At 40.0% G+C, this 16,489-nt stretch overlaps 4 protein-coding genes, 1 long non-coding RNA gene and 2 other non-coding genes across 9 annotated transcripts in view; 4 read left to right on the top strand and 3 right to left on the bottom strand.

Moving 5' to 3' along the window:
- LOC111432495 overlaps positions 1-4,828 on the top strand; it is a 6,089-nt gene extending 1,261 nt beyond the window's left edge. Inside the window, exons 2-3 of the long non-coding RNA XR_002708648.1 lie at positions 257-258; positions 4,790-4,828. This is a non-coding gene — a long non-coding RNA (uncharacterized LOC111432495). The remainder of the gene's footprint in view (positions 1-256; positions 259-4,789) is intronic.
- On the bottom strand, positions 782-2,928 carry LOC111432483 (lycopene beta cyclase, chloroplastic-like). Its single transcript, XM_023069390.1, has 2 exons — positions 2,703-2,928; positions 782-2,494 (listed from the first exon to the last, which is right to left on the bottom strand). Exon 2 carries the CDS (start codon positions 2,451-2,453, stop codon positions 972-974), a length of 1,482 nt encoding a protein of 493 aa, XP_022925158.1. The 5' UTR covers positions 2,454-2,494; positions 2,703-2,928; the 3' UTR covers positions 782-971.
- Positions 4,829-4,874: 46 nt separating the features above from the next.
- Positions 4,875-5,088, bottom strand: LOC111432580. Its single transcript, XR_002708658.1, has one exon. It is a non-coding gene; the product is annotated as a Plant small nucleolar RNA U3 (small nucleolar RNA).
- A 190-nt stretch (positions 5,089-5,278) lies between these two features.
- On the top strand, positions 5,279-9,590 carry LOC111432481 (L-galactono-1,4-lactone dehydrogenase, mitochondrial-like). Its single transcript, XM_023069385.1, has 6 exons — positions 5,279-6,099; positions 6,969-7,219; positions 7,364-7,549; positions 8,027-8,420; positions 9,000-9,140; positions 9,248-9,590. Exons 1-6 carry the CDS (start codon positions 5,461-5,463, stop codon positions 9,404-9,406), a joined length of 1,770 nt encoding a protein of 589 aa, XP_022925153.1. The 5' UTR covers positions 5,279-5,460; the 3' UTR covers positions 9,407-9,590.
- On the top strand, positions 9,439-11,275 carry LOC111432372 (L-galactono-1,4-lactone dehydrogenase 1, mitochondrial-like). Its single transcript, XM_023069221.1, has 4 exons — positions 9,439-9,455; positions 9,896-10,289; positions 10,869-11,009; positions 11,117-11,275. The coding sequence occupies exons 1-4, from the start codon at positions 9,439-9,441 to the stop codon at positions 11,273-11,275; spliced, it is 711 nt and encodes a 236-aa protein (XP_022924989.1).
- A 743-nt stretch (positions 11,276-12,018) lies between these two features.
- LOC111432581 lies at positions 12,019-12,232 on the top strand. Its single transcript, XR_002708659.1, has one exon. It is a non-coding gene; the product is annotated as a Plant small nucleolar RNA U3 (small nucleolar RNA).
- A 423-nt stretch (positions 12,233-12,655) lies between these two features.
- On the bottom strand, positions 12,656-14,981 carry LOC111432482 (galacturonosyltransferase 8-like). 3 transcript variants are annotated; one of them, XM_023069389.1, is made up of 3 exons: positions 14,798-14,981; positions 13,233-14,486; positions 12,656-13,132 (listed from the first exon to the last, which is right to left on the bottom strand). In XM_023069389.1, the coding sequence occupies exons 1-3, from the start codon at positions 14,903-14,905 to the stop codon at positions 12,857-12,859; spliced, it is 1,638 nt and encodes a 545-aa protein (XP_022925157.1). In that variant the 5' UTR covers positions 14,906-14,981; the 3' UTR covers positions 12,656-12,856. The 3 variants fall into 3 exon arrangements, with proteins under 3 accessions (XP_022925157.1, XP_022925155.1, XP_022925154.1); XM_023069387.1 differs by having other exon boundaries at positions 13,233-14,492; XM_023069386.1 differs by having other exon boundaries at positions 13,233-14,492; positions 14,792-14,981.
- Positions 14,982-16,489: the final 1,508 nt, after the last annotated feature.

Below are 16,489 nucleotides of genomic sequence, written 5' to 3' on the forward strand. Positions count from 1 at the left end.
TTTTTTTTTTTTTTTTTTTTTTTTTTTTAAATTAATTGATTTTTAAAATATATAATCACTTTCCATTACTTATTTTTTTTTTATATATATTGTCGCATTACCCATATATCTTAACCAACTATACTCAAGTTGTCGGGTGCATTTGGTATTAAATATATCTGTTAGACCAAATGTTACAACGAATCGTTCAAAATGTGTTTCCTAATATAATCTACCAAACCAGGAAGTGGAATGGATTTCCATTTTCAAGTGAAAGATGTTGATTTAAGCCATGCTTAAAGATGATCTAAACAAGTCTTTCAAAGAAGCACGTGAGCTTGGGAAGTAGTTCCACAATCTTGTACGCGTTTAACAGCATAGTAAAAAATCTCAACACGAAATCTAGATGTAACAACCCAAACCCACCGCTAGCAAATATTATCCGCTTTGACCTGTTAAATATCACCGTCAGCCTCACCATTTTTAAAACGCATTTGTTAGAAAGAAGTTTTTATGCCTTTATAAGGAATCATTGGTTCCCCTCTCCAACCGATGTGGGATCTCACAATTCACCTCCTTTGGGGGCTCAACGTCCTCGCTGGTACACCACGCGGTGTCTGACTCTAATACCATTGGCTTGAGCTGTTACAAATGGTATTAGAGTCAATCATTGCGAGGTACTAGTCGGAGTAGGACTAGACCCTCTCCATAGTAGATGTGTTTTAGAATCGTGAGGCTGACAACTATGCATAACGGGCTAAAACAGATAACAATATTTGTGCATAGAAAGATTGATCTCAAGCCGACACCAAGAGTATATACACTGATAGGTAAGTTTTGAAGAACTTCTCTTCTATGATAAACTATATAAGGTGTGAACTAAGAACAACATGCTAAGAAGATGGTGGCTATAAGCTATACCAAATTCATAAACTTATGAACAAGTTCATCAGTATGATGATTAGCTTACAACAAAGAACTCTATATTCATCTTAGTCTCTATCCTTTACGAGATTTCCGATCATGTTTACCAAAGACGGAGTTCCTTTTGCCATGATTTCAACCCGAGAGGCATTCGATGCGTGCGAGAATAAGGAAAGTCCAAAGAGTATCAGCTCGGGAAGGAACAGTCGAGACGACAAGAAACCGTGCCAATAATGAGGTTCAAGATCGAAAAATGCATCAAATAACCTTCTTGTTCCCTTTAGATCAAGCTTCAACAAGATATCCATCCCGAAACAGAAAAACTCCCTCTGCCTCCTCCGTTCGATAGGCCATAAATCTCTCCAAACTTCAGACGATATCTCGTCTCCCCTGAAACGTCCATCCGAACCAAGACACCGAACTATTGCACCGGCAACAATAGGTGCTGCTGCTAGAGTTCTTGCTACCATATATCCCGTCGAAGGGTGCACCATCCCCGCCGTTCCTCCGATTCCAACGACTCTTTGAGGAAGAACAGGCAGTTGTCCGCCCATTGGAATGACACAGTGCTCATCTTCTTCAATGCTCTTCACTTTTATGCCCAAGTGCTTCAATCTTGCATCCATTCTTTCCTGGATATCGCTCATCTGTAGTCCCGGTCGAGCTACCAAAGAAGTTTCTTCGAGAAATATTCGATTCGACGAAAAGGGCATCGCATAAAGAAACGTGGGAATTTTGCTATTTCTCTCCTTCAAAACCATATTGTTATCCAAATGTGAATCCCTCCAGTCCATAAACACCATCTTGTCAACGTCGAACGGATGTTCCTCGACCTCGGCTAAAATCCCATATGCTACTTGGTAGCCTGGATTGTAAGGCTTATCGTATCGAACGAGGCATCGAGAGAAGCCAGTAGCATCAAGAACAATGGCAGCTTGAATGGTCACACCATCACTACAAATTAACAAAGATTTAAACTCCTCATGTATAACTTTAACAACTTTAGCTTCATGAAACTTAACACCATTGGCAATGCACTTTTGCAACATTTTTGACTTGAGCTGCTTTCTATTAACCCTCCCATAAGGTCGACCAAGATCTTTCGTCGATTGTTCATTCGTGAACACGACAGCACCGGACCATGTCGTGTCGAGACAGTCGAGCAAATCCATTGCCTCGAACTCATCCACCCAAACTCCATAATTGTTAGGCCAAATCAACTTGGGAGATGGATCAATTGAACAAACTGAAAGCCCTGCCTCTGAAACTTGCTGTGCAACAGCAAGCCCTGCAGGGCCACCTCCCACAACTGCAAGATCGACGACAAGGCCTCTCGACGGATCGTACATGGGAAGCTCAACCTCCAGAGTCTCCTTCTTGGCCTCAGGAACAAGCTCCAAAAGAGCACTGCTTCTCACATTGACACAACCCCCTTTTTTCCTTTGAATCTTATGAAACTTCGTACTCCTCAAACCGTTCAATTTTTCAGAAACCCCATGTAATGGTTGCATAAAACCATATTTGGTATTGATTTTAAGCAAAGAATCCATGGGTTTCAGCACAAATCTCCCAAAACCCTAAACAAAATACACTAAACAGGGCAACCACAAGCAGAATTTTCAGGGAATCCCCACAGAAACCCAATATCCAGAAATCTCAAGCAAGTATAAGCAGTAAAACGAGGAATCCAAAAGGGGTTTTCAAAATTTTCAAGAAACCCTTAAGAACTGAACAAGAAACAGGATAAATTCAATGGAAATCGGTGTTAAAGATTAAGATGCGTGTGCTTTGAGGCGAACCTGAGGAGGCGGAAGGAGCTCCATTTGGTTCCAGTGGATTGGAGAGATGTGGAATGTGTGTGGCCAGTGGCCAATTGATGAACTGACGCTGCCGTCCACTCTTCTCCAAGAGATGGAAATTGGAGGAATTGGAGAAGATTGGGGATTTGGGCGTGTCCCCACTTGGGGCATGGCCCCATACTTGCCAATTAATGGCGGTGATAATAGGAGTGAATATCGCTCGCTCAATTTGATGTCTCCATTGCTTAAAAAGAGTTTGACAATGGTGGCTGTTCTAGTTTTAGATTTAGTGTACTGTCCAACATGATTCCTCTTTAATTTTGATTACGAAAGTAAAACGAAGCTGTGAAAAGTAAACAAGACAAGAAAGTCAGACGAAAATAATAATTAATTAGTTAATGCTGCATTTAATTCTCACACGATGCAATGTGTCACAATCTCACCTTTCCTAGTAGAGAACTTTCATGATCATAGACACTCGCTTCCACAAGGAGTGACTTAAGGCAATCTAGGATGGTGCCACATAAGGTGGCAGAACAACTTATGCTCAAGCCGATAGTCCCATTTTGAGGAGAATCATTTAAAAAAATGGTTATAGGGCTCCAAACAAAAGACATTGATTGACAACAAGCAAAAGGCAACGCGAGAGACTAAAATAATATATAAATTTTTGGGTAAGGAGGAATTTGACAGGTAATCGCATCCCCGTTTTAGTACATTTTGAGGCAATTCAAGTCTGGCATAGACGTAATTTAGCTGAATAGTACTACAAAATCTAAGTGGGAGAAGTTGACAATTGGTTGCATCCCTTATTGTAGTACATTTGTGGCATTTCATATCTACCAAGCAAGCGTAAACATGATTCTCTCGAACCGTTGTACACTTAGAAATACAATATAGAAACTATACATCATGAAAGTAGTAAAAGAAAGCATTACATACATTTTTATGGGAAAGATTATAAGTTGTGTGTATGATTTAAGTAACAAGATGAAATTATTAAGATGCAAGTGTAGCTGTATGATTTAAGTAACAGGTAATCGCATCCCCGTTTTAGTACATTTTGAGGCAATTCAAGTCTGGCATAGACGTAATTTAGCTGAATAGTACTACAAAATCTAAGTGGGAGAAGTTGACAATTGGTTGCATCCCTTATTGTAGTACATTTGTGGCATTTCATATCTACCAAGCAAGCGTAAACATGATTCTCTCGAACCGTTGTACACTTAGAAATACAATATAGAAACTATACATCATGAAAGTAGTAAAAGAAAGCATTACATACATTTTTATGGGAAAGATTATAAGTTGTGTGTATGATTTAAGTAACAAGATGAAATTATTAAGATGCAAGTGTAGCTGTGTTGCCGATGATGACATAAAGTAGCCTTCATTGGGTTAAAAGCAAAAGCAAAAGCTCCCAACTGCCTCATGAAAATTGGTTGCCCATTGTTTAGCAAACCCAGAGAGAGACCCATTTGAAACAGAGTGGTGGCATGTTTGAGCAGAAGAGAATTTAATGATAAGCTTCACTCAGAAGAAGAAGATGAAGAAGGGATGTGCAGCAGGTGTGTGTGTGAGGCATTTCATCAAACAGGTAAGGAGCATCCATATTATATTCTCCACCATTCCCATAACTCGAACGTAAATTCATCCCAAAATCTCAATAAACACGGAAGAAGAAAGAAGAACGCCGATACTTCTAATCATTCAAACCACCCAAATCTCTAAGATTTCACGCACAAAACAAAGGGTTTCTTCCGATACTTCTAATCATTCAAACCACCCAAATCTCTAAGATTTCACGCACAAAACAAAGGGTTTCTTCCGATACTTCTAATCATTCAAACCACCCAAATCCCTAAGATTTCACGCACAAAACAAAGGGTTTCTTCCGATACTTCTAATCATTCAAACCACCCAAATCCCTAAGATTTCACGCACAAAACAAAGGGTTTCTTCCGATACTTCTAATCATTCAAACCACCCAAATCCCTAAGATTTCACGCACAAAACAAAGGGTTTCTTCCGATACTTCTAATCATTCAAACCACCCAAATCCCTAAGATTTCACGCACAAAACAAAGGGTTTCTTCCATCACAGCCCACATTCCAGATTCAAAAAGAAAAAAGAAAAAAGAAAAAAGAAAAAAGAAAAAAGAAGGGTTTTTGAGTCTGTCAGACCGCCATGCGACCATCCCAGGCAGGGCGAACCCTATCCGAGAACGATCATCTACAGCCGCAAGGACCAAAGGGCCCGTAAGCCGTTAGTCACGCTCTAGTCGCACAGTAGTGGTTCATCCACCAGACTATGGTTCTTGTCTCCTTAGAACTCAAGGACACAGTTGTACAACCTATAGAACAGATCCTGTTCAAGTAAGGTCGTGACTTGATGCCTTCATCTGCTAACTTAAATACGCTTACTCTTATTCGGCAATTTCCGATGTGGGATATCTGACATGACTGACTTATTGACTTGGGCCAAATCAGCAGCCGTAAATACCCATCAAATCAGCCCATTTAGTTTAGAAGTATTTTTATTAATTTAGCTTTAATATAATTAACTCTCAAATATCCATTTAAAACAGACGCTTGCCATAAGCGCATACATACCTGTTGTCTCTTTCTCCCCCAAAAGTCTCCATATCCTCCAACTCCAATTTCGGCTACCAACTGGTCAATTCAATTCGTTTACAGACCTTTTTCTGTATAAGCCCGGGAAGAATCGATCTTAACCCACTCCACCAGACACCATCAAATGCTCAGGCTTCTTTCTCTCCGGCGATCCCTTCATCTCCACCACCGCCGTCCCCACTTTCCACCCACCGTCGCCATTTCCAGACCCCCTTTAAATCCCACTCGCCAATTTTCCACTGTTTCTCCTCCACCGCCGTCGTCCTCTTCCGAGTCCGAGCTCCGCAAGTACATTGGCTATGGCGCCCTAGTCATTTTATGCGGCGCCGCCACTTACTACTCCTTCCCTTTCCCCGAAAACGCCAAGCACAAGAAGGCCCAGATCTTCCGATATGCGCCTCTCCCCGAGGATCTTCATACTGTGTCCAATTGGAGTGGAACTCACGAGGTTCTTACGAGGGTGTTTCACCAGCCGGAGAATTTGGAGCAGCTTGAGGAAGTGGTGAAGGAGTCTAATGTGAAGAAGGCTAGGATTCGGCCAGTTGGGTCGGGGCTTTCGCCTAATGGGATTGGACTGTCGAGGATGGGGATGGTGAACTTGGCGTTGATGGATGAGGTCTTGGAAGTGGATAAGGAGAAGAAGAGAGTTAGGGTTCAGGCGGGAATAAGGGTTCAGCAGCTTGTCGATGGAATCAAGGAGTATGGGCTTACTTTGCAAAATTTTGCTTCTATCAGGGAGCAGCAGATCGGTGGCATCATTCAGGTTATTTTATGAGGATTTCTGTGGTTTTGATGTTGTTCAATTGCTAATTGAAGTACTATGTTGGATTGTGTGCTGCATTTGATCACTTTGAACACTTGAACTTCAATGCCATGGCTGTATGTCGGATAAATATGAGTAGTTGTCTGTCCAGGGCTGTAAATTAGTTTGTTTGCAGTGAAGAAATTTGATCTTGCTAGCTTCCCATCTATTTTGATTGGATTGTATTTTTTATTTTGTATTTTGTATTTCTCCTTGTGATAGAATTGTCATGGATATGATTTTAATGGCTGTCCGAGCTTAGAAGTAGTGCTAGTACCATTCAAGAGGTGAATTTTGAGACAAAACATATCTCGTTCGAAAGAGACGATCAAATTGTTGCCACACATAGCGTATCAAGTGAACATTTATCGATTAGACTAGTTATTTTTCTTTAGGTATGTTGCTTAATTGGATTCCCTTTTTATTTTAGTTTGACTCCTTTTGGTTGGGGCTTTGTTTTTGTATTCACATTGTACGGGGTAATAATCCACCTTTTGTGGGATTATTCCCGCGGATGCTGGTCGTGGTAGGTTCGAGGATCTTTTATTTGTCCTCAACAAAAGTTAGGATATTCATAAAAAAGATTTGATTATTTAGGTGCCAATAACATGTGGGATGAGATGAAAGTTTGGTGGTTTTTATTCTTTATGAAAAGTCTTTTTTAGTCTCCTTTGATTTTGTAACTAAAAGAACATATCATCCTGTCTTTTGGTTTCTTTAATGAAATGTTTCCAATCCTCCTCTCCACAAGGTGGAGATCCTGATATTGCATGAAATATGACATTTTGATTGTCATGTTTTTTCTTGAGCTGAGCCGATTATGCTTCTAGGTCGGTGCACATGGTACTGGTGCAAAATTGCCTCCCATTGATGAGCAGGTTATTGCTATGAAATTGGTCACGCCAGCCAAGGGTACTATAGAGATTTCCAGAGAGAAAGATCCCGAGCTTTTTTATCTAGCTCGCTGTGGTCTTGGCGGCCTTGGAGTCGTCGCTGAAGTAACCCTCCAGTGCGTTGAGAGACAGGAACTTGTGGAACACACGTATATTTCGAACATGAAAGACATCAAGAAGAACCACAAGTAATTATGTACTTTTTGATTGTTTATTTTATGCCATTCTATAGTATGTTGCATACTGCAGTTAGAAATGATAGTGTATTGTGATATAATTTGATTTATTTTGTCAGTGAACCGTCTAAGTTCTGAAGTTCTCTATCTTTGCAGGAAATTGTTGGCTGACAATAAGCATGTGAAATACCTGTATATCCCTTACACTGATGCCATTGTTGTTGTGACTTGCAATCCTATCTCAAAATGGAGAGGTCCTCCCAAATTTCAACCGAAATATACCAGTGATGAAGCCATACAGCATGTTCGTGATCTCTACGTGGAATCTCTTAAAAAATACAGGTTAGTGCCGTCTTCTGTTTGAGTATTTCGTTATCTATAATTTCGAAAGGAGGTGGACACGAGGCGGTGTGCTAGGAAGGACGTTGGGTCTCGAAGGGGGTGGATTGGGGGTGGGGGGTGGGGGGGGGGGTTGGGTTCCACATTGAATGGAAAAGGGAACGAGTGCCAACGAGGACGCTCGGCCCCGAAGGGGGTGGATTGTGAGATCCCACGTCAGTTGGGGAGGAGAATGAAACATTATTTATAAGGGTGTGAAAACCTGTTTCTAGCATACGCGTTTTAAAAACCTCGAGGTTGCCCGAAAGGGAAAGTCCAGAGAAGACAATATCTAGCGGTGGGCTTGAGATGTTACGTTTATTCTCTTAAATCACTTTCTATTCCTTTGTTTTGGTTGATATTCATTTTTTTTTATCATGAACTTAAAATTTTGTTCGAAGTAGTATTCATTTCATCTGATTGCTTGCTTGATAATTGCAGTGCTAGTGATGAAAGAGATATAAATGAGTTTTCATTTACTGAGTTGCGTGACAAACTACTTGCCCTTGATCCTCTGAACAAAGAGCATGTTGTGAAAGTCAATCAAGCAGAGGCTGAATTCTGGAGGAAGTCGGAAGGATACCGAGTCGGATGGAGCGACGAAATTTTAGGTTTTGATTGTGGTGGCCAACAATGGGTCTCCGAGACTTGTTTTCCTGCTGGTACTCTTGCAAAACCTAACATGAAGGACATTGAATACATAGAGGAATTAAAGCAGCTTATTGAAAAAGAAAACATACCTGCACCTGCTCCCATTGAGCAGCGCTGGACTGCTTGTAGCAAGAGCCCCATGAGTCCAGCTTCAAGCTCAGCTGAGGATGATATATTCTCTTGGGTAAACTCTAAACATCAATCTTTGTATTTTCTCTCTTTCAAGTTTTGAATCTATACTCGTGCAGCGAGAAAGCGGAATGTTTAGAGATACCCTGCAAGATCTTAGAACTTAATAACTTATAGTTCATCGTCGTTTTTTAGAGTAAGATTATGATTTAGATATATGCAAAGTCTTCTTGCAGATTAGATTAGAGGGAATGTCCTCGAGTACGTGGGCTATTCGGCATAAAGGGATAAGCATGAGATATTTTTCAAGACATAGCCCACCGCTAGCAGATATTGTGTTCTTTTGGCTTTACCTTTCGAGCTCCCTTTTAAAATTTTTAAAACGCGTCTACTAGGAGGTTTCCACACCCTAGTAGACGAGTTTTAAAAAACTTTGAAGGGAAGGCCGAAAGGAAAAGCTCAAAGAGGATAATATCTGCACGGGGTGTTACACGTAGTGAAAGTAAATGAAGTGTCATAAAGTTACTTCTAAACGGGTCAACTCGAACCAGTTACTTCTAAACGGGTCAACTGGACTGTGGTTCGTTGTTTGGTTATGTTGTGCATTTAATCAAGGATCATTTGATGCGAACAGGTCGGAATAATAATGTACCTGCCTACTTCAGACGCACGCCAGAGAAAGGAAATAACAGAGGAGTTCTTTCACTACAGACACCTCACTCAAACACTGCTGTGGGATCAATATTCTGCCTTTGAACATTGGGCTAAGATTGAGGTACCCAGTTTCAAAATCTTGTTTCTAAACTACCTCGAAGTATAACGAACGATTAACCGAGCAAAATGGCGTGAAAAGTTGACGTGTTTGAACGAATGTACTCTCAGGTTCCAAAGGACAAGGATGAGCTTGCAGCCCTTCAAGCAAGACTTAGGAAACGGTTTCCTGTCGATGAATACAACAAGGCACGACGGGAATTGGACCCGAACAAAATTCTTTCGAGTAACAAGTTAGAAAAGATGTTCGTGTCATCGGACGTGGTCTGAGATGCACATTTGTTCTTAGTGATCAATAAGTTATGCTATATCCAGTTGGGTAGGTGCTGATTTCTTGTGTTTACTGTAAATTTTTCACAGGAATGCTGTATTTCTCTTCTCCTGTGGTATATTATTTCTTTGATTTTTTTTTTTTTTTGCCATAAAAAGTCTACTTGAGGAAGGAGTTTCTTGACGTCATGTTGTTCNGAAGGGGGTGGATTGTGAGATCCCACGTCAGTTGGGGAGGAGAATGAAACATTATTTATAAGGGTGTGAAAACCTGTTTCTAGCATACGCGTTTTAAAAACCTCGAGGTTGCCCGAAAGGGAAAGTCCAGAGAAGACAATATCTAGCGGTGGGCTTGAGATGTTACGTTTATTCTCTTAAATCACTTTCTATTCCTTTGTTTTGGTTGATATTCATTTTTTTTTATCATGAACTTAAAATTTTGTTCGAAGTAGTATTCATTTCATCTGATTGCTTGCTTGATAATTGCAGTGCTAGTGATGAAAGAGATATAAATGAGTTTTCATTTACTGAGTTGCGTGACAAACTACTTGCCCTTGATCCTCTGAACAAAGAGCATGTTGTGAAAGTCAATCAAGCAGAGGCTGAATTCTGGAGGAAGTCGGAAGGATACCGAGTCGGATGGAGCGACGAAATTTTAGGTTTTGATTGTGGTGGCCAACAATGGGTCTCCGAGACTTGTTTTCCTGCTGGTACTCTTGCAAAACCTAACATGAAGGACATTGAATACATAGAGGAATTAAAGCAGCTTATTGAAAAAGAAAACATACCTGCACCTGCTCCCATTGAGCAGCGCTGGACTGCTTGTAGCAAGAGCCCCATGAGTCCAGCTTCAAGCTCAGCTGAGGATGATATATTCTCTTGGGTAAACTCTAAACATCAATCTTTGTATTTTCTCTCTTTCAAGTTTTGAATCTATACTCGTGCAGCGAGAAAGCGGAATGTTTAGAGATACCCTGCAAGATCTTAGAACTTAATAACTTATAGTTCATCGTCGTTTTTTAGAGTAAGATTATGATTTAGATATATGCAAAGTCTTCTTGCAGATTAGATTAGAGGGAATGTCCTCGAGTACGTGGGCTATTCGGCATAAAGGGATAAGCATGAGATATTTTTCAAGACATAGCCCACCGCTAGCAGATATTGTGTTCTTTTGGCTTTACCTTTCGAGCTCCCTTTTAAAATTTTTAAAACGCGTCTACTAGGAGGTTTCCACACCCTAGTAGACGAGTTTTAAAAAACTTTGAAGGGAAGGCCGAAAGGAAAAGCTCAAAGAGGATAATATCTGCACGGGGTGTTACACGTAGTGAAAGTAAATGAAGTGTCATAAAGTTACTTCTAAACGGGTCAACTCGAACCAGTTACTTCTAAACGGGTCAACTGGACTGTGGTTCGTTGTTTGGTTATGTTGTGCATTTAATCAAGGATCATTTGATGCGAACAGGTCGGAATAATAATGTACCTGCCTACTTCAGACGCACGCCAGAGAAAGGAAATAACAGAGGAGTTCTTTCACTACAGACACCTCACTCAAACACTGCTGTGGGATCAATATTCTGCCTTTGAACATTGGGCTAAGATTGAGGTACCCAGTTTCAAAATCTTGTTTCTAAACTACCTCGAAGTATAACGAACGATTAACCGAGCAAAATGGCGTGAAAAGTTGACGTGTTTGAACGAATGTACTCTCAGGTTCCAAAGGACAAGGATGAGCTTGCAGCCCTTCAAGCAAGACTTAGGAAACGGTTTCCTGTCGATGAATACAACAAGGCACGACGGGAATTGGACCCGAACAAAATTCTTTCGAGTAACAAGTTAGAAAAGATGTTCGTGTCATCGGACGTGGTCTGAGATGCACATTTGTTCTTAGTGATCAATAAGTTATGCTATATCCAGTTGGGTAGGTGCTGATTTCTTGTGTTTACTGTAAATTTTTCACAGGAATGCTGTATTTCTCTTCTCCTGTGGTATATTATTTCTTTGATTTTTTTTTTTTTTTGCCATAAAAAGTCTACTTGAGGAAGGAGTTTCTTGACGTCATGTTGTTCATCCCAGTTTCTGTTTCAAATAATTATACCAAAATTTTGATACTGATATTTACTTGTGAAAGCTTTGAAAATTGATATAATTATAAGCTTCCGAAAGGTAAATAAGGCTACAAATTGATACATTTATGAACGTCGAAGGTTTAAACTGATAAATGTTCGGTTATCATTCACTAAATAACCATGTTTCGAGCTTATGTAGCGTAAATAAATTAATGATAAATAAAGTTAGAATTTTAGATGATATTTTTAAAAATTAATGTTATATATGAAATTTTTATAAAATCACAAGAACTAATTATTATATTTTAGGGAAGAAATTGAAGGTTTTTGAGAATCAGAAAAATTATGTAAAAAATAAAAAGAAATATAATAATAAAAAGATATATTAGTAGTGTGCGATTGTGTATTTCTAAACTAAATTAGCTGATTTGATGGGTATTTATAGCCGCTGATTTGGCCCAAGTCAACAAGTCAGTCAATATCCCACATCGGAAATTGGCATATAAGAGTAAGCGTATTTAATCAGGAAGATGAATGCATCAGGGCACGACCTTACTTGGACAGGATCTGTTCTATAGGTTGTACAGCTGTGTCCGTGAGTTCTGTCTGGTGGATGAATCACTGCTGTACGGCTAGAGCGTGACTAACGGCTTGTGGACCCTTTGGTCCTGCGGGTAGGGTCCATGCGGCTGTAGATGATCGTTCTCCGGTAGGTTTGCTCTGCCTGGGGATGGATGGTCGCATGGCGGTCTGACAGACTTTATAAAACCGTTTTTTTTTTCGTTTTTTCTTTTTGCTTTTTGAATCTGGAATGTGGGCTATGATGGAAAGAAACCCTTTGTTTTGTGCGTCGAATCTTAGGGATTTGGGTGGTTTGGAGGTGAAATTTTGGGATGAATTTACGTTTGAGTTACTGCGTTAAAATCAATTTTCCCGATTGAGATAAAGCTGTGTCGGTTGAAGCTGTAGAATGAAGGATATCATTAAATTCTGTTTTTCTCAAACATGGCAACACCTTGTTTCATATGGAACCAAGGTCGTGAGGGAAGGACGAGCTTAGTAGGTTTGAGTTTTATTTACAATGAGTGGGTGTGTTCAATTCATTTGAATTACCAAATTACTTTTGATTTTTAATGTTTACCTCTATATCTAAATATACAATATTTGATTCTCAAAGGAGATATGAGAAATGAGATGTACTTGAATATTATTCAAGTGAAACTAATGAAGACCACAAAACAAAATTTACATAATAATTACTTCAATATCCTATCAAGCAAGCAAGTAGAAAAGAATAAAAGAATAATGTTTGAAAGACTCTACACAAAAGCAAGCCAAATATCTCCTCCTATAAAACTACTAACTACTCTTCGGATGATTGATTCTAAAGCCCAAGGTTGCAAGATTGAACAAACTCCAAGTCATACTCCACATACTTCCTCCAATATGGCTTAAACTGGGAGATAGCAATGTCTAACCATGGCTTCATGTTCCCATTGAAGTGCACAACTGCAGCATTTTCAATCTCTTCCTTGCTAATGCTGGGATTGTAACCGAGTCCGAGAACATGCCATGTCTTGTCCAGTGGCTTCGTCGTCGAGTAAAATGTGATTAAACCAGGAGGCAGTGTCCCCAGTTTCCACAATGTTCGATTCTCATTCTGCACATAACATATAATCAAGATGAAGTTGTATTCCATAATTGTGAGTTTTAAGTCAGAAACTTGAAATGGGACTGTCCCATTTTGCCAAAAAACTTACCATATTCTGCCAATAGTGATAATCTTCTGTGCAGTTTTCCCTTCTCCATGCGTCCAAATCGAAGAAGTTCATCCCGTAAGCCCACGCACACGCCTTGGGATCGAACTTCTCTTTGATTAACGGATGTGAGAAGTTCATGTACTGTGCATATCTATGGAACGAGCCAAAACAAGTCTCCACTGCACCATTTACTTTTCCATTCATATCAATCTTCCACAGGCCAGTCAAGTCCTTCTGCACCACTATGTCATCATCTAAAAACAAAATTCTGTGTAGTTTTGGATACATCTCAGGCAAGTAAAACCGCAGATGGTTCAAAATCGATAGATACTTGGGGTTTCTGAACTTCATATTCGTCGTGTCCTTCGTTGCATTCTCAACGCTGCTCTCGAAGTAAAACCTCTGTAAATTTGCAGACTCTAATTGGCGAAGCACTGGAACGTAAGAAGAATTCAAGAACTTATAATCCTCCACTGCCTTGACTTCAATGTGAGCGCCATTGTAGTCCTTCAATTTGAACATAACTTGCATTGCTCCAAGATTCATCTTGTCAGTGACAACATGAAACACATGCTTCCATGGCTCTTCGGCGTTCTTCACAGCAGAGTTAACTACCACCGATGCAGCAACGACATTATCCGAGAATATGGCATAATGGTACAGCTCTGGATCCTCTATTTCGGGCGGTACTGGCTTTCCTACATCTGAATATTTTCCCGGATTTGCAATTCTCTCTTCCATCAACCTCATTGCAATGCAATGCAAACTCTTTGGAAGAGACTTGGCAGCAATCAAACTCGAGAAAGCTCCTTGTTTCTTCGCCTTCGTCAACTGTTCATTCACTGCAAAAATGTTATCCTTCAACTTCTGGATCTTAAGTTGATTGTCGAATGACTCTTTCGCTTCAGAAATCACTTGTCTGGTGACTTTGATTCGCTCTTTCACCTCCTTCTCAAATCGACGAAGCAGAGCCTCATCTAAAGAAGAGGTTCCACGCTCAAAAAGACTACTGTAAGCAGGTTTACTATTGAGATCTGTATAGTTCTGAGCAACATCCGTGCAAACCCTAACGAGCTTTGAGTACTCAAGCTTAAGCCTTCGAGCATAAGATGAATAGGCGTGAAGCAAATTGCGATTGTCATCGGCTTGCTTCAGGATCCGATCCAGCCGCGGTTTAAGAGGATCCGATTCCACATCCAATGGAGATCTCCTCACGTAGTTGATCCGATGAGAGCCAGTACCAGAACCAGAACCAGAACCCTAATTACATACAACAAATAAACTATATAACTAAAATCATACTCCAACGAACTTCAACAAAAACAAATAACAAATAAACAACACAATAAATCCAAATATCCGAAAATCAAATGCATTCACAAAAACTAATCAATTTCAAGCAGAATTCCGAATTCGGACTAAACGTCAATCAGTGCCGGATCCAAAACACTCCGATTTCCAAGTCAAGTGATTAAAAAAAAAAAAAAAACATAACACAGGCATTAATTACGTTTCTCAGTAAGCAAGAACAAAAAAATCATGAGGACAATGAGTAGAGCAGTTACCGAAAGGGGGAGATTGACAGTGTGAGTACAGAAAGAGATGATCGAGAGAAAGACGACGACGAAGAACGCGACCGAGGCGAGGACTCTGAAGGAGAAGATTCTGGCCATGTTTCGAGGAATTCCTTCCTCTTTTCCGTGAGTTTTCCCCCCTCAGATAGAGGTTGAAGAACAGAAATTTAAATCAGAATCTAAGAGAGCATTAATAAATATATATATATACTTTTAAATTCCAAATAATTTTAATTAATTTTTTTTTTATAGATACTTTAAATATGATTTAAATAAAATATATTATTAAATTTCTCTCTACTTCATAATTTTTTTTTTAAGACTGTAGGAGTATTTTCTCTCCAGAGACTTCCAACTAGTCTTAGTTTTACGTGTTCGAGTTATAGGGAGGAAGATTTTCAAATCTTGTAGAAGTTTCATATTGTCGAAACACGTACTTTCCGCTACGATTAGAGGTGTGATTCGTATTCTATTTGATTTATATATTGTTTGGTTTATGCTCGTTAAGTGTTCGAAGAAATGTCTAAGAGAGACTTGGTTTCTAGACCTGGATGATTGGGCATAGCTAGTGATGTTGTCTGTGGACATGTTCAACAAAATCATGGGTGAAGTTCCGCTCAGCATTGGGACATTAACCACACTCATATCAACGGCAGCGACATCTGATTTGGAGCTTCTGATCCCAGGTGAAGTTCTACCTTCCTTTTGGCTATTAAAACTGGTCTTTTTTCTGGTTTTCTGCAGAATTCTTTGTTGGATATGTATGCCATGTTTCGGGAGTTGAAAATTTCAATTATGTTTAGAGAAATTCCTCGTAGGTCTATTGTTACCTGGGGAGGAATGATGTCTAGTTTTACTATCAAAATGAACATTTTGATGAGGAAGTTGAGATCTTCAAACAAATGCAAGCAGTTGGCATGAAACCGTGCGTTTGTGCTCATTGTCACGGTCCTACTTTTTCAGCTACACGGTATCGTGATCTTGACACGCTCACGACTAGTTTTGAGAGGAACCTAAGCCCATATTCCTTCTTCGTCTGACTTTGTGGCTTCGTCGGACCTTAGGTGAGGTTTGTCTTCACCCACCTAATATAACTTGTGTGAAATCCATGCTTGTTCGGCCACACATGTTGGTTGCACATGCATGTACAATCTTTTGCGACCTAATCGACTTGCCTCTACAGTAGGTCAAGTCATTCGGCTAGATATTATCCTTACTTGAGGCCAAGGTTTTTCATGTGCAATGTCGCATCTCAAATCATCTTAGTTCTTAATTAACATGACCCACATGTCTTGATGTCATCCCAAGTCATAGGGTGTTTTTAGCCATCACAACTCACTCGGTCATGCCATCGAGAACAGGCCCATGTGTCATTCATAATATCGGGACATTCTGAACATTCACCAATCTAGGTTCTATTGAGGCATTGGACCCTCCCGTGTATGTCATATCATTTATAGACTCCGTACCGGATAGCGTGTGTATGATTCAACCTCTGACACATGGGTCAAGGCACAATGTCGGCACGGGACACTGTCCTTGAAAGACCCATTTCAAAGGAAGTCGTCTAAGACACTCGTCTTGTAACGCTCGTTCTCACTGTGACACACGTATGTGCCATAAGATAGCTTGCTTAGATCACAAGGCCAAGGGTGGTGGGGAGCTGACATCATGCCTCCCTTA

The sequence above is a fragment of the Cucurbita moschata genome, unplaced genomic scaffold, assembly GCF_002738365.1.
Source record: "Cucurbita moschata cultivar Rifu unplaced genomic scaffold, Cmos_1.0 Cmo_Scf00038, whole genome shotgun sequence".
In the NCBI taxonomy this organism is placed as follows: domain Eukaryota; kingdom Viridiplantae; phylum Streptophyta; class Magnoliopsida; order Cucurbitales; family Cucurbitaceae; genus Cucurbita; species Cucurbita moschata.